This window comes from Mastigoproctus giganteus, chromosome 8, assembly GCF_048544385.1.
Source record: "Mastigoproctus giganteus isolate SK-2022 chromosome 8, ASM4854438v1, whole genome shotgun sequence".
NCBI lineage: Eukaryota > Metazoa > Arthropoda > Arachnida > Uropygi > Thelyphonidae > Mastigoproctus > Mastigoproctus giganteus.
In genome coordinates, this window is record NC_143582.1 from 156,396,336 (window position 1) to 156,422,190 (window position 25,855).

At 35.7% G+C, this 25,855-nt stretch overlaps 1 protein-coding gene across 1 annotated transcript in view; it reads left to right on the forward strand.

Annotated features, from left to right (window-relative positions):
- The first annotated feature begins 7,237 nt into the window (after positions 1-7,237).
- mRpS25 (mitochondrial ribosomal protein S25) overlaps positions 7,238-25,855 on the forward strand; it is a 49,535-nt gene continuing 30,917 nt past the window's right edge. Inside the window, exon 1 of the mRNA XM_090379840.1 lies at positions 7,238-7,539. Coding sequence (XP_090235966.1) covers positions 7,403-7,539 — 137 coding nt within the window. The 5' untranslated portion in view covers positions 7,238-7,402. The remainder of the gene's footprint in view (positions 7,540-25,855) is intronic.

A 25,855-nucleotide genomic window follows, 5' to 3' on the forward strand; every position in this document is an offset into this window, starting at 1 on the left:
ACAATCTGCTTTAAGCAGCCTATCTTCCTTTGCATCAGTTTGTATCTACCACAGGCTTCTCTATCACCTGATACTTTATATGCATCTCATGCATTTTTCTTCTCCACATTTAAAATGACATGACATGAGTGTCACCAGTTCATCTGACATTCATTTAGGTCTATGCCATGATCTGTATCTCTTATTTGGTATAAAAAAGACTAGCAACATCTATGATAACATCCATGAATGATCCCCAAATAGAATTTGCTGTTGGTAATGTCATCAGTTTATTCCCTGCATAGAATCGAAAAACTCTGAAACCACTGTAGTTTCCCTTACAATAGCAAAAGTTCTTCCCTTTACCCTTGACAGTACTTATGTTTTTAAGTAAATCCCACATCAGTGTGACATCTTGAGAGGAATTAAGTTATAAAGCAAATACATGAGTTTTTTTTTAGGTGGGGAGATAATACTGTCTAACCAGCCTGATTAGCTACTATAATATAACAAAAAAAAAAAAAATTGAAAAAATTATTTTGCATCCAGTTCATATACAAAGATTTCAGTAAACTTTTGATACTGTTCCACGTGAAAGACTGCTATAAAAATTGGGGCAGTGCAACATCAGGAGTAGATTACTGCTGGATAAAGGGTTGGCCGAGTGACAGAAGACAAAGTGGTTATTAATGGGCCTTCTTGGACTATTGTTATTAGTGGAGTCCCGCAGTGTTCAGTGCTTGAATTCATCAATACCATTACTGATGAACACATTTCAAGTTCAATGTCTAAATTTGCTACCCATACAAAGGTTGACAGAGTGGTTAATGCAGCCAAAGTATTCTACTGTGGCAATTAAGTTTAAATTAAGACAAATGAAAGGTGCTGCAAATGGGCAGCAGCGTTCCCTCTGAGGTTACAGGATTTCACTCTGATAGCAATTGGGTGGTACCACAGTAAAATAGTAGAAAACAAAAAAGACTTGGGGGATAATCTTACAATCAACATTCGGTTCCCTGAGATGCCTGGGCAACTCATAGGGTTTTGTCAATGATATACAAGAATACTGTAGCAGCAATGAGATGATTATCCAATTTATGGAACAATAGTTGAGCTGCACCTTGAGTATTGTATACAAGTCTAGAAACCTCACTTTAGGAAGGTTATAGATCTGGTGGAACAGGTAAGAGAAGAGCAACAAGTTTAGTGAGGCACAAGAGTACTCATACCAAAAAAGATTCAAGATCTGGTGGAACAGGTAAGAGAAGAGCAACAAGTTTAGTGAGGCACAAGAACAAGAGTACTCATACCAAAAAAAAAGATTCCATTATGGAAATTGTAACATCTCTAAACTAAGAATCTATGAAGAAATTTGAATGAAGTGTTTAAGGCTTTTTAAATAAACTAAATTCTGATGTCATTTTTACTTTTTCTTGGATGATACACATAAGGAGATAAATTTATATCGAAAAAAAATAAGGTTGCAGAACAAAGGTGCAAAAATTTGCTTTCAGCCAAGGGGTAAATTGATTGTTGGAACAAACTTCCATTTGCAGTTTGAATAAATGTAAGGGGGAGATTAGACAAATGATCAGAGAAAGACAATTAATGTGGACATTTTTTTTTTTTTTTAGCTGATACTATATAAGCTATCTTTTTTATTTTCCTAGTGCTTATGTCACACCAGACTAATTCAACATTACATTTACAACCTGCAAAAATGGGAGCACTGCCTTTGAGTCTATGTGCTTCTTAACAAAGATCATAACTACTCCCCACCCCAATCATGTTTATACAATTTAAAAGCCACAGATCTTACACAAGAAGAACTTTGGAAGATTTGTATTATCAGAATCTGGAAGAGTGTGAAATCACTCTGAAAGAAATGAGGAATGAAATCAAGGTTCTCTCTCCAGCAGGTTGAATAAATGAAGTCAGGCAAAAATTGGATTATTCAGCTTCCCTAGAAGTGGAGCAAAACTGGATTAACAGGCCAGAATATCCCTAGAGTGGTCATTGTTCAAGTGTAGAGATGTTGTTTCAACAACAAAATGCAACAATTGCTTAGGCTAAAAGCATAGAAACTAACCCCCTTTTTACCCTCAAAATGTGCTACCTACATGTCAAAGAAAGTGAACAATATCCATAATGGATCCAAAATTCAAAGAATACCTATGGGTCCTCAAGAGACAGAGTGAATAAAAATCCCTAAAACAATTACACAGTCGTGAGCATTCTAAAACTCACACACATACCAATCAAAGGTTATTAGAACTGAACTTAGACATAATCACTGTTCTTGAGTTGCAAGAACTCATACTGCTATAAAGAAAAAGTAACAGAATACTAAACAAGCAGTGAAAAACAAATTAACTGTAATAATACAAGGCAGATTAAAATAGTTTCATATTAAATCAATGTGGTGTTTGGAGTTTCCTCTCAGATTTAAACCAAGTAGTTAACTCTGACTATAATAAAATTACATCCAATTTTGCAGTTCTCTTGCCAATGGAACTTAAAATCATCCATCACTGTTGCCTACTGTATTCACCTAACAGACATACTATAACATGAAGACACTATAAAGAACTATACAGGAACTCAACTGAACTCCATATTATGGTAACTCAACATGGTGAGGGAAGAAGTGATTGATAGGTGAAATCTGCTCCCACTCACTTCTGTGATTGGCTGATTATTGTGGAGGGGTTTTCTTTCTGGTTGTTTTGTGTCGTTGAGAAGCGGGGTGCTTAGCATAGTTAGAATTTTTATCCCTCGCCCCATCCGGCTGTTTTTAAATCGGAAAATGAGTTCGCAATCTGGAAACGGCGACAAGTGGGGGGATAAACACCCTAGGCATATCAACCTAGGAAGGCAGTGTGGACGGAGTCACAACTTGTCAAGAACTGCTTTCCCAGCGTTTTGCTAACCACCATGTTGGACGGGGTACCCGAATCTGGAGTTTTTCCAGGAATTAAATTATTTGCTTAGAATATCTTTTATGTACACGCTTTAATTTTTTTTAAAGAATTCTTACAGTTTGAAGTTGTTACTCAACACGTTTTTTTTTTTAAATCAATAATGAATTATTGATTTTAAAAAGCTTTTTTTGGGGGGGACGGCGTTGCAAGCGTAACCGCTGTCAGCATGACAACTTGACACAGTTAACTGCAATTTCTAGCTAGCATGCATAGATTATGCAAGCAAGTTGCATAATAGATCCATATTGTAATTGTGTATAAAATGACTTACCTTATCTATGTTCTTAAATATCTATTCTGATTAGGTAATACTATAGTTTATCTCGCAAAATCCCAGCATTCTTCCTAATATTTCCAAAAGGTGACGAACCTATGACTGCTCCAGCTTATTAGTGATTGCCATAATCGAATTAAAGTATCTCGTTATTCCACTGTTTGCGATACATTTCAATGAATTCATTCGTGCAAAGACAACCAATCAAATACACGACATCTCACACAACACTCTGAGTCACATAGTAAGTTACCATAAGCTATCGAGATACAAATTTTTTTAAGCGTTTCACTGTTTAACCAAGACCATCAAGAAAATATATTATTTAGATGGCGTTGGTGGGGCCACATCCGGAAGTGCCAATGCGACACGTCTGGTTACATATTTGTCAGTCTGACAGAATAGTGATTTATTTGTTTCAGATCCGAGACACAGAAAAAAAAAAAACCATAAACACTTAGGTCATGTGGTAATGCAGTAGCACACGTTCTTTGAATAAACCGGAATTCAAGCCCCTGCCTGCTAATATGGTTGCTCTGCCAACCCGCACTGGCCCAGCGTGATAGATTAGTAGAAGTGGCATGTGATGCAAGAAAGTGTGTGAGCTTATGCAGCAGCAGCCAAAAAAAAAAAAAAAAATAATAAAAAAATCGCACCATTCCCTCCAAATGCCTGTCCAGTTCCTCCTTAAATTTATTTAACTTATCAACTTCCACAACGACAGATGGAAATTTATTCCAGCAATTAACCACCCGCTGGCTAAAGACAAATTTCCGCACATCTATTCTACATCTGTCTTTTCTTAATTTTGAATTTATGCCCCTTAGGTTCGTAATCTGAACAAGTGGAAGGATACCATCAGAATTCAGCGTGCTCAACCCATTCAAGGCCTTATACACCGCAATCAGATCACCGCACAGGTGCCTAGTCTCCAGCCACTGCAATTTGCAAAACTTAAGCCTCTCTTAGTAAGAGGATCACTTCATTCCCCTCACCAATCTTGTTGCCCTTCTCTGCACATGCTCAAGCAAATCTACATGCTTCCTAAAATGAGGCCTCCTAACCTGCACGCAGTACTCAAGGTGTGTCCTGACCATTGCCTTATACATAGGGACAATCACTTCCTTTTCCCTGCTAGCAAAATTCCTATATATCATTGACAAAACCCCATGACCTGCCCTGGCAGCCTGTCTGCATTGCTCAGAAAACTTCATATCTGACTACACAATTACTCCCAGGTCTTTTTCATTTTCTATCACCTTAAGTGTAGTACCACACAGGTGGTACGTTTCTCTGGGGTTACTTCTGCCCATATGCAGTACTTAGCAATTGTCAAGGTTAAACTTCAGTTACCACTTCTTAGCCCATCTGCCCAAATTTTCTAGATCCCGTTGCAGTAGCACACTGCCATTACTGTCATTAACAATCCTGCCAACCTTTGTATCATCTGCAAACTTCGACACTAAGCCTGATATATCTTCATCAATATCATTGATAAATATACAAAACAACAAATAACATTAGTCCACAACGAGCAGCACCCATTAATTACCACCCTCTGTCTTCTCCCACTTGACCATCCTTTTATCCATTGTAGCAACTTACACTTAATACCATTCTGCTGCAATTTGTACAATAGTCTTTCATGCGCAACAGTGTCAAAAGCTTTCCTGAAATCCAAATATATGATATCAAAATTATTTTTTGCATCCAGTTCCTTTGTAACCACATCATAATATCCTATCAAATTTGTCAGACAGGACTTTCCCTTAACAACCCATGCTGTGTCTGAATTATTGCTGCAGTCTTGTCTAGATGAGCCTGCAATGCACTTTAACCAGTGACTCCATTATTTTATCCGGAACAGATATAACAATTATTGAAAATAACAGTATATAATAATTATTGAAAATGTAGAAAATTACCAAATTTTTTTGAAAACAGATATGAATCTGTGGTAAAGATTGAATATGGGGTACGGCCACCAAAAATGGCGGCGAGGAGAGGAAGGGGGAAAGCAGTGATTGACGGGTTGTGACTCCACCCACTCACTGCGTTCCCCCTCGTCTCCTCGCCCGGCAGATGCGAAGTGACACGCAGATGGCACAGCAACGAATGTGGCGGCTGAAAACAAAGAATAAACCCGATAATCAGAAAAATACAAATACCAAAATACACGTTTCTACGGTTTCGCGAAATGTCACGTGACATTTGAATAAGTCTGATTGAGCTAAAAATAAGATGAAAAAGGAAAGGGGAAAAGGTAATTTAAACCGAAATTTCGCTAAAATGAAAGGCAAATAAACTGAACAATTTAAAAAACTAACCTTTTTCTCGACCGCAGGTATACAGCACAACGTAAAATTCGACCGAGAATTGCAAAAAAGACTATTTCGCACACATCAATTAACCACGAAGAAACACCACGAAATTGAAAATTGCGCAATAAAAATAGGTTAAACACAGAACAAAAAAAATTAGAATTTTATTTATTTTGTAGTTCGCCTTTACTTCCTTTAAAAAACTAACCCTTTAAACTAAAATTAAAAAACTAACCCTTTTCTCGACCGCAGGTAATACAGCACAACGTAAAATTCGACCGGGAATTGCAAAAAAGACTATTTCACAAACATCAATTAACCACGAAGAAACACCACGAAATTGAAAATTGCGCAATAAAAATAGGTTAAACACAGAACAAAAAAATTAGAATACATACCTAAAACAAAGGAATACGGCAGAAGCACTTAGGAATTGTAGAAAATTACCAAATTTTTTTGAAAACAGATATGAATCTGTGGTAAAGATTCAATATGGGGTACGGCCACCAAAAATGGAGGCGAGGAGAGGAAGGGGGAAAGCAGTGATTGACGGGTTGTGACTCCACCCACTCACTGCGTTCCCCCTCGTCTCCTCGCCCGGCGGATGCGAAGTGACACGCAGATGGCACAGCAACGAATGTGGCGGCTGAAAACAAAGAATAAACCCGATAATCAGAAAAATACAAATACCAAAATACACGTTTCTACGGTTTCGCGAAATGTCACGTGACATTTGAATAAGTCTGATTGAGCTAAAAATAAGATGAAAAAGGAAAGGGGAAAAGGTAATTTAAACCGAAATTTCGCTAAAATGAAAGGCAAATAAACTGAACAATTTAAAAAACTAACCTTTTTCTCGACCGCAGGTATACAGCACAACGTAAAATTCGACCGGGAATTGCAAAAAAAAACACAGTAATGAGAAGGCTCAGAAGAGGAGGAAAGTGGCCATGTCACTTTCATCAGTCGACATTTAAAAATTAATTTAATTTTTTTTTCTGGGGGCTCTGCCCCCAGACCCCCGTTTCAGCGGATTTTCGGGTCGCTCTCACGCTACTTTTATTTTTTATTGCACATTGAAATTCCGATAAGTGATTTTTTTAAACTACGAATGTAATTAAGAATGTAATTAGGAATTACTAATCAGCCAATGAGAAGGCTCAGAAGAGGAGGAAAGTGGCACGTCACTTTCCTCAGTCGACATTTCGAAATTACTTTATTTTTCAGAAAAAAAAATTAATTTAATTTTTTTTTTCTGGGGGCTCTGCCCCCAGACCTCCGTCTATGTGGGGGCTCATTGGCTGTACCCCCACACCCCCGGATTTTTTAACTTTACCTTTAATTTACGAATGAAATTAAGACCGATTATTATACCGCAACCACGTGACATCAAAACACTAACACGTGCGGCACAAGCTACACACACAACTAACACGGCGCGGCACAAGGTGACACGCACTGCGTGTCAGTTGTGATCGTCTGACGTCATTGACTCCGCCCACTGGGTAGAGCCGGCTGCCTTCTTTCACTTCGTTCTCATTGGCTGTACCCGATACTGAATCTCGACCGAATCTGTTTTCATATATGAACTGTATATGAATCTTATTTTTCATTACAGTATTTTTAAATCAGCGATCGCCGCGCATGCTCCGTCAGAATTACAGGTTCGGTGACAAGTCGGAACTGTGCCATCAGAATACGATTGACGAAAGATTGGAGCTGACGGTGACCGTGACGCTATACTGAAGGATTTCCAGCGATCTTTCATTTCGGGTGTTAGAACAGAAAAAGTTTCATTAGTTTATAGTACAATAAATTCTGCCGCTAGTGTGAACGCAGCCGTAGTCATGCCTTTCATGAGAGGTCCTGCACCAATTAGAAGAACTTTGCGCTATTTACAGAGTGGACGACTGATTTTTAAACCTGGAGTTAGAATAATGACTATACATAGTAATGACCATGGTGACTATCACCAAGGGACACGGTACGTTAGGAATGCTTGATATTCCAGTTTCTGTTCAAAACAAGTTGTTTCAGAAACGCTTCATGTCGTCTTCCAAAATCTTTGATTTTTGAATAAAAAAATATATAATTAATAAAGAAATTGAATTTAGTTATGTGTTGATTGGCGATCCTAGTGCAATTAAACATTACATGGTCGATATACAAATTTTAATGTGAAATTGTTTTCTTTAGTATGATGCAGCAGTTATTTGGAAACACTGCATTTCAAAAATCCCCTTTCCAAGCCTATATTTATCATCCATAAATCAGAATAGCATCAGCCAGTTTTATAGTATAACGCTGGCAGCTGGCATTTAACCCCAGGGGCTCACATCTGGTGAGTATGAGCTTGGCACACCCAGGGTCCTGAGCTGGATATCATCATTATTCTCTTTCTTGGTGATTTCCTTCTACTTATGAATCTCTCCTAGGGTAATTGGGGAATTTTTTTTTTTTTTTTTTTTTTTGGCTGGTGCAGCATAAGCCACATGCTTCCTTGCACCATATAGCTAATAATAATAATAATTAGTTGGCAATACCCAATACTGAAATGTAAAACATGTGATACACGAGCCACAATAAGACTAATTTTTAAAACTAATGCTAATTGCCGAATTTTGATAGACTAATCACAGTATAAAAATGAAAATTAGCAATAGCTTTATAAGTTTTTAAATTGTACTGACATATTTTAACAAAACATGCAATACACATTTCTCTATTGAGGACCGTGCAAAGGTACTTGGATGCCCGGATGCAAAAGGGGTTAAGGGGCCTTGTGTATTTATGTTGAGACAAAAACTATTAAATGGACTATATATTTATTAAGTATTAATTATTACAATATTGTTATGTTTTGGTAAAATAGTCAAAACAATCACCTATTATAGACATTAAATGTTTTCATCAACTCAAAAAGGGAATTTACAGAAATGTTTTCTGTATTACAATATATTGATTATTACAGTATTATTAAATAGTCACAATAACCACCTATAATTAAATAGTCATAACAAAATAATCACCTTTAACAGACATATTAAATGTTATCAATTTGATACAGAGGGAATTCACACAAATATATTTTATGTATTTTTTTTAGAAGTCTTTTCCACCCAGTTATTAATTATCCTTAAAAGAACATTCACAAACTATTTACCATTCAGTTGATAATATTGCACAAACATTTCATCTTTCTTATTATTATTATTAGCTATATGGTGCAAGGAATCCTGAGACATATGCTACACCAGCCCAAAAAAAAAAAAAATTCCCGAGTTACCCTGAGAGAGAGAGAGAAAAGTAGAAAGGAATCACCAAGAAAGAGAAGAATGATGATATTCAGCTCAGGACCCTGGGTATGCCAAGGCCCATACTCACCAGAAGTGAGCCCCTTAGGTTCTTGAAGCATTGATGACCATAAGTATGTTTTTATTAACTTCAATTTACTGAAATATCTCTCAGCTGGTGCTACTGTTACAGGGATAGTCAAAAAAATTTTTAAAGCAACAAATATATTAGGAAATATTTCTTCTAAATTATTTTCAGTGATAAATAATAAAATGTCTTTCGGATTCATAATATTATCTTTGTTTTGTATCAGCTCCTTTAAATATGTAATTTCTGAACAAATACTATTCAAGATGTTGTTTGATTAGTCTGCATAAAAATCTTTGAGGCTCTTCCCCCATATATGATTTTGATGCTTTTTTAATGTTTATGAGAAAATCAATTTCTGTTTTTTTTCTGTCATGTGGTAATCTATCAAAATGGTCATGTAATTGTTTAGCAATGTCAGTTAAGTTAAAATAAAATTTTTTTGTCTAAATCTGTTATTATTTCATCTTCATAATTTTCATCATAAAATTGTTCTTTTTTTCTTTTTCTACTTTCAGGAAAATCTGTATTCATCTGTAATTTTCTAGCCACATCCTTGGCAACTAGTAATATTTCTTTAAATTTTTCTCTTTTCTCATTTAATCTTTCTTTTTGGGCTTTTATTAACAATTCTGCACAATCTATAGTCCAATCAGGGGACTGTATATATTTGCTTATTTTGCTCACTTCACTCAATAAATCATACCATGCAATAATGAATACAATGAAAGGTAATTTTTGAATTTGTTTCGGCAAACTACTGGCCTCTGAAGCAACAGCATTATCAGTGACTAATGTTAAGTTCTAAGGCATCCAATAATTTTCTTAATTAAAATCTAATTGTCTTCACCGATTAAATTCTTGCTTCCCATCTTGTATCACTAAGAGGTTTTAAAGTAGTGTTTAAATGCTTACACAAAATATTCCAACAAATATATTTAAGGAGGCAACTATTGTGTACATTATTATATATTATTTGTATTATTCCAAAAAAATATTTTACATTCTAAATTGTTTGAATCCACATCAAAAATAATAAGATTTAATGAATGGCATGGGATATACACAGTGCTTGGAACAATGCATGAAATTCTGGCTTGAACCCTTCATATTGGCCTTTCATGTTTCTGCCATTATCATAACACTGACTGCTGCAATATTTTATGTCAATATGAAATTTTCCTAATATTTTTAATAACAAATTTTTTAAGCCTTCTCCATTGTGATCATTTGCTTCAAAATATCCAATGGAATGGCCTCATATTTCGAATTCATTTTTATTTTTGTCAATGTAATATAACTGAGATGTGCTCCTTTTGTGAAATAGCTGGGTAGAATCCATTTGAATGCTATAGTATTTAGTTGTTTTACTCCATTTAAAATTTGTTTTAAAAATTCTTCACCTAAAAATTTATTTTGAGATCTGTTCAACAGGTGACAGTTAATCCTTGTGTTTTTATTTTTAATGGATTTTAGATATTCTGACAGAAACACATCATATTTTGATAATAATTGTATCAAGCCCAAAAATTTCCATTTCCATTTTAACCAGTCTTCATTAACCAGTTATATTAAAGGAGGTGGCAAAGGAAGTAAATGAACCCTTAGCCATAATTATGAGAGCATCCTTGGACTCAGGGGAAGTCCCCATGGACTGGAAATGAGCAAATGTATCTCTAATTTACAAAGGGGGGGGGGATCAAAGGGTGACACGAGTAATTACAAATCTGTTAGTTTGACATCTGTTCCAGGGAAAATAATGGAGACACTGGTTAAAGAAGCATTGCAGGATCATCTAGACAAGACTGCAGTAATACAGTAATACACAGCATGGGTTTGTTAACGGGGGAAGGCTTGTCTGACCAATTTGATTGGATACTATGATGTGGTCACAAAGGAACTGGATGCAGAAAGTAATTTTGATATCATATATTTGGACATCAGGAAAGCTTTTGATACTGTTGCACACGGAAGACTACTGTACAAATTGGAGCAGTATGGCATTAAGGGCAAGTTGCTACAATGGATAAAAGTATAGTTGAGTGGAGAGAAGACAGAGTGGTAATCAATGGACACAGCTCTTTGTGGACTAGTGTTATTAGTGGTGTCCCTTGGGGTTTAGTGTTGGGCCCAGTGTTGTTTTTTATATTTATCAATGATATTGATGAAGGTATATCAAGCTTAATGTCAAAGTTTGCAGATGATACAAAGGTTGGCAGGGTTGTTAATAACAGAAATGACAGTATGCTGCTGCAACAGGATCTTGAAAAGCTGGGTAGATTGGTTGAGAAGTGGCAACTGAAGTTTAACATTGACCAATGCAAAGTACTGCATATGTGTAGCAGTAACCCCAGAGTAATATACTAACTGGATGGTGATACACTCAGGGTGGTGGAGAATCAAAGAGACCTGGGAGTAATTGTGCAGTCAGATATGAAGTTTTCTGAGCAGTGCAGACAGGCTGCCAGGTCATGGGGTTTTGTCATGATATATAGGAATTTTGTGAGCAGGGATAAGGAGGTGATTATTCTCTTGTTCAATGGTGAGGCCATACCTTGAGTACTGCATACAGGCCTGGAAGCTTTATTTTAGGAAGGATGTAAAGTTGCTAGAATGAGTATAGAGAAGGGCAACAAGACTGATGAGGGGAACAAAGGGGTGCTCTTACGAAGAAAGGCTTAAGTTCTGCAAATTGCAGCATCTGGAGACTAGGCACCTGCAAGGCGATTTGATTGAGGTGTATAAGGCCTTGAATGGATTGAGCAGGCCTTATACAATGCTGATAGGATTCTTCCTCTTGCTGAGATTATAAACCTGAGGGAGTATAAAATGAAATTAAGGAAAGACAGTTGTCAAATGGATGTGTGGAAATTTGCCTTTAGCCAGCGGGTAGTTGATTGCCGGAACAAACTTCCATCTGTCGTGGAAGTTGATAGCTTAAATAAATTCAAGGCAGAACTAGACAAGCATTTGAAATGAGTAAATGGGTGAAATTGAAGTTTTTTTTTTTTTTTTGTGTAATGCTGTATAAGCTTGCTTTCTTGCATCATGTGCCTCTACTAATGCTAATTAGATCCTCTTAGTGGCAAATTTCTACTACATAAAAGTAATATTACTGAAACAATTCTTTCATATAACATTTTCAGATTATTTTTTTCTTTGATGTTATAATTATAATTGTTGTGTTGACTTATCTATCGTTTGGCCTGCATTTAGTCTTAAGTATAATTCTTGCCATTGACAAAAACAATTTATAAAATTTTTCTTACTGCATGATCTGTAAGCAAAACACTAAGTTTCCTCCAATTATTTTAACCATTTACAAATTTATTTGGATTTAATTTGTGAAATAATAAACAATAAAAGCAGTATGCAGAGCCAGTACTTAATGAATACATTAACCAACTGCGATTAATTACTTCCCTGTTTTTTTAAAGTTACTTTATAATTAGTTAAATTTTCTATTATCAATTGAGTTGTATGGAAAAATTACATCAATTACCTGTTTGGAACCTAGATTTACAAACTTAACTCTCAAATCATTATTAATTATTTTTGGCCATGTGGCTGGATCACCACAACTAATTATATCTTTAATCTTCTGTTTGTTTGTTTGTTATTTGGTTTTTAGGAGCATTAGCAATTAGTTTCTCCGGGGATATGCGGTGGTCATTCCCTGACCTTTCCGCATCCTCCGTATTTGGTGATGACTGGCTCGAACCCCGGTCTAATCAAGAAGCGTGTGTTACGCGCTGCTGCTCCTGCCCACCTGGCTACGGAGCACCTTAATCTCCTGAATGTTTTATCAAGTCACCATTACAAAAATTATTTGATACCTGTTGATGATGTTCAATGACATTTGTTATAGAAATTAAAAGTTGTTGAATTACTCTCTTGTTCTATCTGGGTCCAAGAGCTGAACATCACAGTAAACAATGTTGCTGAATCACGAAAGCAACGACTTCCACCCTGGCATGCTTGCCTTCCATCATGTGATTTCTCCATCAAAAATTGGAGTAAGTCCACCACACTATCTTCTATTTACCAGCAACTCTATACTGCTCACTGAGCCGAATACTCTGATTACTTGCCTGTGTTTACTGATGGCTTGAAGTCAGAGTTTTCTGTCAGATCTGCTGCTGTCTTTCCAGATAGTACTATATCTGGAAAGATTCCCTTAGAATGCAGCATATATATATATATATATAGCTGAGTTGTATGCTATAGAGTTAGCCTTGGGCCATATTGAAACTCACAATTACCAAAGGTGCATGGTGTATACTGACTCATTAAGTATACTACAGGCTTTATCAGGGATTGGGTACAATCCTCACCCATTCCTGACCCGTATCCAGCAAAGGTTACATTCTCTTTTTGAGCATTCCTTTGACATCCATTTCTGCTGAATCCCAAGCCACATTGGGATCAAGGGTAATGAATCGGCTAACACCGCTGCCTGATCACCGCAGCCCCACAACAACAGCAGCAGCCTGTTAGTCCCTTATACAGACTACAGACAGCTAATACACTCTGCATTACTCTGCCATTGGCAACAATCTTGGCATGAGCAGGTCACTAACAAGTTATATCAGATAAAGCCTGTCATCCAACATTGGTAGTTGAGTCCGTGCAGAAACCGTAGAAGGCACACTATAGCCCCAGCAGCTTATGCGCCATTAAACCTCCATAACACACACACACACACAGAAACCATAGAGAGGAAGTTGTTCTAGCTCGCCTCCGCATAGGATATAGTCATCTTACGCATGCATTCTTGCTGAGAGCAGATGACTTTCCTGTGTGTGAGGATTACGATGCCTTTTTAACCGTTCATAATATTTTAACTGAATGTCCATGATATAGACAGCAATGTTTTATGCATTTTAACGTTTTTAACCATCTGACTGAGCCTTATACACTCAGTCAGATTTTATCTGACAACGACAACGTGTCAGCTGTTTTTAGGTTTTTAAAATCAGTAAACTTTTTTGCTTGTATTTAAATATATCTTTATATTAGTTTACCTTGTACATATTTATGTTTTTATATATATTGACATAGTGATCTAAGCAATTACGTCACTACAATTTTTACTGTTATCTTGTATGGGATGTGGTTTTGGTGCATTATAGCCCTAGTTGCTGATGCACCATTAAAACCCAAACAACCAACCAAACTCTCTTGTACTTCATTTTCTTTTATTATTTTTTCACATTGTTCTTTTTTATTTTCTTTTGACATATCATCATCAAATACTTCAGTCTTTTGCTCTTTGTCAAAGAGCATTGATAATGTGGATAATCATTGTCCTTCATCTTCTTGTGTGGAAAATAACCAACTTGACATACTACCCTGGCACTTTTGTTTTTCTTCATCTACATTTTTCTTCATTCCTCTCTTTTTTGTTCTAGAAAGATACACTCATTTTGTAGACATTTTCTCACTGACCTCTATTAAATAAAATTTTAAAAATTTGTTAATGTAAATATTGAAAATTAATATTATACATACCCAGTGTAAAAATAATTATTACTCTGTCTGCAAATCACAAAACAAAACTAGTTACTGGGTTTGTGTCATCAGTGTATCATCATCATCATCATCATTACCTGTGCCTGTTATTTTGTATTATTGTAAATAGGGAGCACTGTATATGCTTACTGGTTTTTTTACATTTAATCATGCAATATAATAAAATGTCACAATGTAAACTTTTAAAAGAATGAGCAGAAATAATCAAATTAATGGAAATTAGTGAAATAGTGAGCACTTTAATCAGCATGTAGCGTAATCTAACTTTAATTTCTTAAAGAATTACAGATTATGTTCAGACATTTTTTGGTATTTCCTGTACCACTTCTTCACTGACTGTAAAGCAGCCCCAAGAAATCCATAAGCACGTTTGCCAATTTCCCTCTAAAACTATTATATGTCAGTGACATTCTAACCAATTGGTCACGTGGATTAGAAGAATTAAACAGCTTTCACAATTATCTAAATAATTTTGCCCAGAAAACTGGTTCAAGACATTTTCTGTTACCTGAAGGAGCAACTCATTATGTTTTACCCTGTTTTGATAGAATGCTGCAGTATCTAGAAATTTTGGAAATACTGTACCTGAAATAAGTGGCATTGTTTTTTTTACAGAGTATTGTTACTAAAGTAAGTGAAAAATTTTAGGAAGCTTTTAAAGGTTTTCATATTATTGTTATTTCATGAATATAAACAATTAACAATACTGAAGAGAGTAATAAAATTAATTTAATTTTTTTAAATATCAGAATTATTATATATTTGACATTTCAGTTTTCTTTTATGTAGAAATCTTAAATTATGCAGGCCGACATTGAATAGTGGTAACATTATATAACTTCGATTAAGGATTATTTTTTACAGTTCCAAATTTCCTAGCCATGTGGTTCAAGGGAATGTCGATGTTTCATAGTTGTTTTTGCAGAATATATTTACAGTGTATTGGATTATTTTAATTTTCAGGTATATATTTTTTTTATCTGAAAATTTATTTCAGTTTAAATGTTTTAGCCAAGCTGGTCTTGCTGAAATATCTATTATAAATTTATAGGTTCGTTTATTTTTATGTTTTATTTTTTCACAGAACCATATATTTTGGCTTATGTTAACATTTGAAGCACAAAAAAATTATTTGAAATTTTGAGGTTGACTTATATAGTAATAGTAATCATGGCATGTGATGCAAGAAAGCAAGCATATGAGCTTATATAGCATCAGCCAAAAAAAAAAAAAAAAAAAATTCACACAACCATTCCCACTAAATGTTTGTCCAGTTCCTCCTTAAATTTATTTAACCTACCAACTTCCACAATGAACTTTGACACTAAGCCTGATATACCTTCATCAATATCATTGATAAATATACAAAACAACAGTGGACCCAACACCGAACCCTGTGGGACTCCACTAATAACATTAGTCCATATACTTAGTACAAAATCTTAATCTTGAATTGACACTAGAACTGCCAGCTAGCAAAAATACCTGAAACCAAAGTTGCTGTTCATTTTAACCAGTGTGCAGAAAATTTGCCCTTAAGTTGTGTTTTCAACATTTTATTATAAATATTGATATAAAGTAACTGGCAATAGTACATAGTGTTATGCATATGGCAATATACATAAAAGTAACATTTCTGATAGCAAAATTTGAACACAACTTTTTTGTCTAGGAAATAAACCGAAGTTTAAAAATTAATTTGCACAATTTAAACAAATGACAGTTTTTCAACAGTTCCTGTACACTTTCTGCATATATACTTTTTTATACACAGGGCATGTTCCTGTAGTTTTGTTTGTCTTGCATCGCCTAATTTGGCATTGATGCCTTTTGAGAAGTTTGCCATGGCCCACTGTTGTTACTGGTTTGAGCCACTGTTTTCTATGAATCTGTATACATGTAACCCTTGAACCCTCGTATAATATGGTAGTTAGGTTCGTATAAAATGTCATGTTGTGCGAAACCATGTTATATGGGACTAAGAAAAAGCACAAAAAGGGGTTACATTCCAAAAGCTAACAAAAATACACCATTCTAGATTTCATTATCTTCTGCTCTCTTTAAAAAATCAGTAATCTGGGTTTGTTTGCTTTTGCTTGATAAATCTTTGTGAATTTCATCGTATGGAACTAGGCATTTTTGGATCTCCCTTTTGAACTTTGGGCTCCTATCATTCAAGAATTTGCATTCAGAAAATAAGATTCTAATTGCTCGGCTAACTTTTTCCCCTTCCCGTATGCTTTTTAGCATAAAATTTGGACGTTTAGAATTTTCATCTCTGCTATCATCCTCTAAATTGATTTGGTTTTACCTCCGATGCCACTTCCACCAAATCCGCTTTGCTAGCCACTTTTTCTACCAGTAATTCTTGGACGTCTTCAGTAATCATATCTTTTTTTTTATTTTTTTAGGAGCATCGGTGACTAAGGCCATGTTACTCTGTGTATATTGTTTATAAATTGCATGTGTCCTGAGGTCAATTTTCTGTTTTGCTGTACGAAAACCCGAAGTTTCTGGGAGGAAAAAAAACCATCCTACCCTCGCTCGAGCCCAACTAACTCAGCCACATGGAAAAGATCAATAAAACTTCCTCCCATCATCAATGGGATTCAAACTTGGGTCTTTTCCACCCGTTGTGGGGAGGAGGGTGATTCTATCAACTGTGCTACCCACAAGGGCTTCAGTAGTCATATCAAAACCTTCCCCCCACCAATGTAGCAAAGTTCTACCATCGCACTGATTCCGTTTTCTGCCAGTTCGACTGTATTTCCTGAATGAACTGACTCTGGCCATACGTTTTTCCCACACGCATTAACATTGATGGTTTTACTTCTTTCAGCGTTAAAACTATGATTCTGATACAGTCCACTGTTGAGAAATGTTTCCATGCCTCCATTATTTCAATAGATTTGGAATCATTTTTTCCGAAATCCATTGTAATGATTTTCTGATGTAATGAGTTTTAAAGGTGGATATAATGCCTTGATCGAATGGCTGAATGAAAGAAGTTGTATTAACCTAGTACAACTGTGGTGGTAGGAACATAACTTCAACGTTTGATGACTTAAATTGTGTTGGGAAATCCCAGTGTTACTTTCTGTGTTATTGAACTTATGACATTTTTATTTGCTTTGGCCTGATAATTCATCAGAGTGCAGATATTTCATTTTCAGAAAGCTTTTCTAATTCCTCTAGACATTTTTGAATCTTCTCTTGAGATTGCCACATTTTAGTAATGCAATAAAACTAGCACTGTAAAAATTGTTGAAATACCTTACCATGTATAAAGTTTTGCTCAGACTAAATTAAAATGGCATGCCACAGCAATATATAGTAGTGACTCCTACACATGCTCAGGCCTGAAGTGGCATGCACAGACATGTAGACATATGCACCTGGGCATGTACTTGCACAAACCATAGGGTGATTTGAATTACAAATGTTTGTCACAGGGTAAATAAATGCAAAAACTTGATTAACTATAAAAATTAGCTAATTTTATTGAAATTTTACAAACAGTCAAATTGACTGCTTTGGTGGTTATAGGTATAGAACTAAAATTTTAAATAAAAATGTGTGCAAAATTATTTGCAGTTGTACATGCTGTTAGTTAATGGAAAGTTAGGAAATGTCACGGATTCACACTTCTGTAGTTAAAAGGGCTGCAAAACTGAAACAATTTAAAGTAGGCAAATGGTCAAATTGACCATTGTGCAGTTCTAGTGTTAAAGGCAAGTACTCAAGGTTAGAAAGACATGAATTAATACCACTGTATTTGCAGTTTAGTCCATACATATTTTTATACAAATATATATTGTTGCTCATTTTTTTTAAAGCCAAGAATTTCTTCATCTTTGTTAAACAGAAAGTTCATGGAATTCGTTGGAAGTTATTTTTTCTGATTTTCTTTTGAGCTCTCAAAGTAGATATCTGAGATTGTCATTTTCTTATTGCAAACATGCATTAATGCTGAGGTACTGTTTACAGAGAAATCAGATTGTGGCACAATACTAAGTGAAAGTAGATGGGTTGAATAAATTCAAGAAAGACCTAGACAAATTCTTGGAGGGTATAGATGGATGAAGTGTGTAATTTTTTTTTTTTAACTGATGCTAGATAAGCTTGCTTATCTTGCTTATCTAGCTAAGCTTATCTAGCATAAGCAAGTTTACCTAGCATCAGCCAAAAAAAAATCATTTGCTGCTACAACTACTACTACACTAAAATAGAAATAGAGAGAGATGGTAGAACACCATTCCCGAAACTCTTAGGTGTTTCTTTAACTCTCTCCTAATAAAAATACAGGAAACCAACAGACACGGGTGCTGTTATAAATTGAACTCTAATAATTGCCCCCATGAACACAAAAATAGGCATCCTTAAAAAAGTTTTGTTCTTAGAGCTTTCCAGCTATGAAGAGATCAAGCACTCAAAAAAACAAATCAAATTTCTCAAATATTTAGAAACAATGGATATCCACAAACTCATAATGAAAACAAAACAACAAAAGAGAGATTTCAACATACACTCATCTAATATAAAAAAAAAAAAAAAAAAAAAAAACAGAAAAATAAAAAGAGTACATTACCATTCCCTTGTGTACACCAAATTAGCGAACAGATCAAAAACACATCCAAAGAATATGGGTTGTACACCAGATTTACAAGAACTAATACCATTAACAATATGTTAAAAACCCCCTTCCTCCCTGTACCTCTGATGAAGATCCTTGCCTCTAAACAACCAGTGTATAATCTACAATGCAGAGATTGCCAAAAATCGTATATTGGGAAAACTGGTAGAAGATTATTCAGAAGAATTAAAGAACATAAATATGGCATAGTCTACAGCCTATTAACAAAATCGGCTCCTGCATTCCACACCTGGTTTGAGGATCACAGTAGGATTTCAAGAAAATATCTGTTCTAACCACTGCACACAGACATTAACCACATGCATATTTTTAAAAGCAGAGTATTAGAACAGATAAAAAACAAAAATAGAAATATTAATAATTATACCTCGAAAAAAAGAACCCTTATTCCCCCTTCTAAAGCAATCTTGAACACACCTATACAATTAAGATGCTCATAAAGATTAGCCATCAAACAGATATCCCACAACATCCAAATCTCTCTCTCTCTCTCTGAATATCCTCACTCTCAGGTACAAACTGTTGGCTCCATGAGACCTTAACTAGTTTTGATTTAAAAATTCTTAGTTTGAGAGTATAGTATAGAGCATATAAATATAATTAGTTGTAAACCACTGTCTTGGTATGTGAGGCTAATGGTGTCATAAGAACAGTATTAGAGGAATGAAAGTATTCGTGGCTGTTTATTTACTTGATTTTAATTTTATTAAATATTAATCTTAACTAAATTATTAACTGATTTAAAAGTTATTTAAACTGCTAAAATTAATCTTCACCAGATGTTTATTAATAGCTTTCTGTTGACTTAACTTATGTTCTGTTATGCATATAAGTATTAAAGACTAAATATTAATGAGAAATAACTAATCAAATTAACAACTCTATATAAATGAAGTCGCCATAGTTTACCAGTTCTACTGTCTTTACAGTCGAAGACGTGGTACAGGAAGTATCACAAAATGTCTGAGAATAATCTATAATTCTTTAAGAAATTAAAGGCAGGTTGAAGTGCTCATTATTTCACCAATTTCCATTTCTGGATATACCTGCACGCCATGCCGCTAAAAGAACATATAAGATAATGGAATTAGCATTAGCATTAGTAGAGGCATATGATGCAAGAAAGCAAGCTTATTCAGCATCAGCCAAAAAAAAAAAACAACCACTACTCCCATTTCACCCCTCCGTTCGTTCGAAATACCTGTCCAGCTGAGCCTTAAATTTATTTAGGCTATCAACTTCAACAACAAGCGATGGGAGTCTATTCCACAAACCAACTGCCCGCTGGCTAAAGGCAAATTTCCGCACATCTATCCGACATCCGTCCTTCCTCAATTTGAATTTATGCCCTCTCAGGTGATTATTCTGAGCAAGAGGAAGAATCCCATCGGCATTGAGCATGCTCAAGCCATTCAAAGCCTTATACACCTCTATCAGATCACCTCGCCGATGCCTAGTCTCCAGGCTCTGTAATTTGCAAAACTTAAGCCTTTCTTCGTAAGAGCAACCCTTTGTTCCATTCACTAATCTTGTTGCCCTTCTCTGTACTCGTACGAGCAGCTCTACATCCTTCTTGAAATGAGGCCTCCAGACCTGTATACAGTACTCAAGGTGTGGCCTGACCAATGCCTTATACAAGGGAATAATCACATCCTTATCCCTGCTAGAAAAATTCCTGTATATCATTGACAAGACACCATGAGCTACTCTTGCAGCTCGTCTGCACTGCTCAGAGAACTTCATATCTGCCTGCACAATTACCCCCAGGTCCTTTTCATTCTCTACCACTGTCAGCGTAGTACCACAGAGTTGATACGTTGATCTGGGGTTACTGTTTCCCATATGTAGTACTTTACATTTGTCAATGTTAAACTTCATTTGCCACCTCTCAGCCCATCTGCTCAACCTTTCCAGATCCTGTTGCAGTAGCATAGTATCAATAGTGTCCTTAACAACCCTGCCAACCTTGGTATCGTCTGCAAACTTGGACATTAAGCCTGATACACCATCATCAATATCATTTATAAATACTGAAAACAACAATGGACCCAACACTGAACCCTGAGGAACTCCACTAATAACATTAGTCCACGTTGTTCAGTGTCCATTGATTACCACTCTCTGTCTTCTGCCACTCAACCATCCCTTTATCCATAGCAGCAATTTACCTCCAATGCCACACTTCTCCAATTTGTGCAGCAGTCTTCCATGCGCAACAGTATCAAAAGCCTTTCTAAGATCCAAATATATAATATCAAAGTTATTCCCTGCATCCAGTTCTTTTGTGACTACATCATAGTATCCAATCAAATTGGTCAGACAAGACCTGCCCTTAACAAAACCATGCTGTGTCTGAGCTATAATTGAATTCTTGTCCAGATGATCCTGCAGTGCTTCTTTAACCAGTGCCTCCATTAATTTTCCTGGAACCGAAGTTAAACTAACAGGTCTATAATTACTTGTGTCAGCCTTTGATCCTCCTTTGTGAATTGGGATTACATTTGCACATCTCCAGTCCATGGGTACCTCCCCTGAGTCCAAAGAAGCTCTCATAATTATGGCTAGGGGTTTGCTTACTTCCTTTGCTGCCTCCTTTAATATAACTGGATAGATCCCATCCACCCCTGGTGCCTTTTTTATGTTTATCCTCAGCAATTTCTCCTCCACTTTCCTCTCAGTTATTAGAAAATAATCTAGCTCACTGCCAATGTTTACTTCACCTACGACATTCCCCTTCCTGAATAACTCCTCATGTGTGAATGTAGATGCAAAATACTCATTTAGATTGTTAGCCACCTGAGCAGGATCCTCAACTGTTGAACCATCAACATCCAGTGGAGCAATCTGATTCATCCCTTTCCTTCTTGAGTTTAAATAGGTAAAGAACTCTTTTCTGTTTTTCTTTGCATCCTTTGCCAAGGATTTTTCGTAGTCTGCCTTTGCCTGCCTAATCTCCTTTGTGACTTGGTTACAGACCAACTTATATCTATCATAGGCTTCCATGTCACCCATTAATTTGTATGTATCCCATGCATTTTTCTTCTCTGCCATATGTCTCATTAGTTCATCTGACAACCATTTAGGCCTGAACCTTGAACAATATTTCTTGGTTGGTATGTAAAGCCTGGTAGCTTCCAAGATTAGTTCCTTGAATGCTTCCCATTTTGAATTTGCTGTTGGTAACATCATCAGTTGGTCCCACTGTATAGAATTTAAATACTGTCTCAGACCATCATAGTCGCCTTTACGAAAGCAAAAACCCCTCCCTTTGCCTCTGATGGTAGTTACCTCCTTGAGTAAATCCCACTTCAGCACACTGTGATCACTGCCACCCAGTGGTTCCTTTATCTGCAGATTCCTAATGCATGAAGAATCACTACTGATAATCAGATCAAGAGTATTACTCCCTCTAGTTGCCTCCCGAACATGCTGGTGTAGAAAACAATCATCCAATAAATCCACAAAAGCCCTGCTAGTGTGTGAGTGACCAAACCACAAATTCCAGTCAATATCTGGGAAATTAAAATCCCCCATTATAAGACTCTCTGATTTACTGGCCCATTCTATTTCCCTGTACAGTATCTTATTATACTCATCAGAGTCATTAGGCCTATAGCACACTCCTACTCTCAATTTTGATTTACCTATGTTTATGTCACACCAAACTGACTCGACACTGCCCTGTCCATCAATGTCGACTGGCTTCACTTCCTTGGATTTTATGTGTTTTTTAACTAATAGCATAACCCCTCCTCCCCTCCTGTCCTGTCTATCCTTTCTATACACATTGTACTCCCCAAATTCCAGTTCTGCATTCCTTATATCTGTGTGACACCACGTCTCTGATATCCCAACAATATCTGCCTTTGATGTTTTGAGCAATACCTCAAATTCATCAAATTTATTTACTAAACTCCTAGCATTGGTGTACACGCAAGTATACCTGCACTTGTTTCTATTCTTAGCTACCCTAACACAACCCATGTGTTTACTTGTATCACAATGACTTCCAGCAGTCTCTGAAATATCCTGCATCTTGTTTTTCAGGCTTCTGCTCATTCCAATAGAAGCAGTGCAAGAATCTCTTTCACCTCTGCCAGTGGCTACTGTTAATCCATTAGTCTTTGTCTCCCCCCAAGTTAGCAGTTTTCCGACCCACCTAACACTGCCTCGATAGCATCAGCAAATATTCTTGCACCCTTTCTATTTAAGTGTATCCCATCCCTGTAGAAGCAATCTCTCCTGTTAACAAGTACATTCCAGGCTGAAAAAAATTTGACCCCTTGAGCCTTGCACAATCTTTCCAGGGCCGAATTGATCGACAAGGCTCTCATCATATACTCCCTGCTATCGTGTCTGGGCAGAATTGCAGACACTTTCAAATTTAACCCTACTTCACGGCTTTTTTTCAACAGTGACCTGTACTTGTTAAGTAATTCCGCTGGATTAAGAATTAAAAAGTAGACATTAATTCTTAATCTAGACTCTAATACACCGCTACAAGAAATGCAAAAGATTACTGTACAAAACTAGTTCAACTCATATGGTCAATACAGGACTAAATAGAAATTTAACATAAAAATTAGAAGCTCACTTATATGCCAGAAAGTATGGCGTTTGTATTATGGTAGTTGGGTTTTTTTGGATAATTAATTTTCAGTGAAATCTGTAGAGTATAAAAGATAAGCAGGAAAAAACATAATGAGAGATATAGTAATTTATATTTATTATTTACACATTATATACTGTAATTGCTTATGCAGCTTTAAAATAATTGCCAATATTTTGTTGCTTGAAAGATATCTGCTTCTCCCCCCACACACTGCTAAAATTGTGTATTTTCTTTACACACGCACATCAGTTGGTTTGCATTGAATTCTTGTGAATTAGACCGTCTAGTAATGAACTGAAGGATGTTCAATGACCAGTCTGCAAGCCGACCGGGCTAGCCGAGTGGGTAAAGTACCTGCCCGGCAACCCAAAGGTCGCGGGTTCGATTCCCGCCTCGGGCTTGGATCAAAGTACTGCAAAAACCTTGGGAGGTGCAATATGGCCACAGAAGCCGATGCGCCAACAACTACCAAATCAAAAAATCAAAACCAGTCTGCAAATTTCAATCAGTTAACTTTCCAGATATTAACTGGAACTTGTGGATTGGTTACTCACACATCAGCATGATTTTTCCATGTATTTTATTGAATGACTGTTTTCTACACTAGCAAGGCAACGTGAGAAAGCAATACTCTTGATATCATTATCTGCGGTGACTCTAAGCATTAAGAATCTGCAGATAAAAGAACTAGTGACAGTCATCAGTGCATAATGACGTTGAAATATCAGAAACAAATAAATCAAATTTGTCCTTTTTTGATGCCACCTTTATTTTTAATCTGTTTCTGAACACAACTGTGAAAAGTCCATTTTTATGTTAAAAATATTTTTATATATTTATTATTTTTTTAATATAAACATTAAAACATATATTCAATTAATTTTTGAAATTAAAATGCCCTTTAGACCTGTCAGCAAGCAAAATGCAAATCAAAAAACCATGTGCTTCAGCAAGTGCATGCAATTGGATGCTAGCCTGTCAATAACAGAAAAGACTGCTGCATTAAACATGACACATGAACAATTAAACTGTTCACATGTATGTGAACAGTTTAATTCCAAACAACACTTCAGTGTCATTAATCCAAAGAGTATTATCAATTGGAGAAAGGTTCATGTCAGTAAAGCCAGCTGGCTATTAATAATTGTATATGATAGATGCCACTCAACACATGCATAATTAGATTTAACTTAATACTTGAAATTTTCATAATTGTGCAATAATAACATAGATTTCTGGAATTTTCACTGGAGAAATCAAAGAAAAAAATTTTAAAAACAGTTGTTAGGAGTTTCAGCTGTGTGGAGGGAGAACAAAGAGTACAAGTTGCTGAAATATTGTGTGAGGTCTCACTGGCCATGCATGCCACCCTCTGACGTGCACTCAAATTTTCTTCTGACAGATGCTCCTTGGAATCAAGTATGCCCCTTCATAACCTCAAAATCAAAATGAAAACATTTAAAATTGCTAACTTTCTGCTACCACTCTTTATTTTCAGTCTCTTATGAACAAAATTGTAAATAATCCATTTTTTAAAATTGTTTTAAAATATGTTTTAAATTACTTTTTTTAAAATAAAAAACATATGTTTTAAAATACTTTTTTAAAATAAAATCCAATTTCAATACTTTAGGCATGTCTTTTTTTTTTCACTTATTAAACAGCGTCTGCATTTGGTCACTGTCTTTATTTCCTGCAAGCGAGACTTAAAAGAAACTAATGTTAATCCTGCCCACAGCATTTAGTGGTCTGTCATTGAGAAACATAGACAGCACCTGATTTGAGTCAGTGTGTCCATTGGGAGATGCATGGATCAAAGGTGATGATAACATGTTTCGTTAATTGAATGGGAAAGATGAGGCTAATTTTAAATTCTTGTTTTTCAACATGAGATAATTAATATGCATAGATAGGCTTAAGAAAATGCTTGGTTTTTATTTTTTTATGGACAAACTTCTTCAAAACAATTAATGATGCAGATGAATTTGAAATAATAATTGAGGAATTCATAAAGTGGCATTCATATCACTCTTATAAATTTTATTATTTTTTTTTTAATTGAAAAAATGACTCTGGCATACTGTATCCAGGGGCACTTTCAGAGGATTAAAGATGTAACTA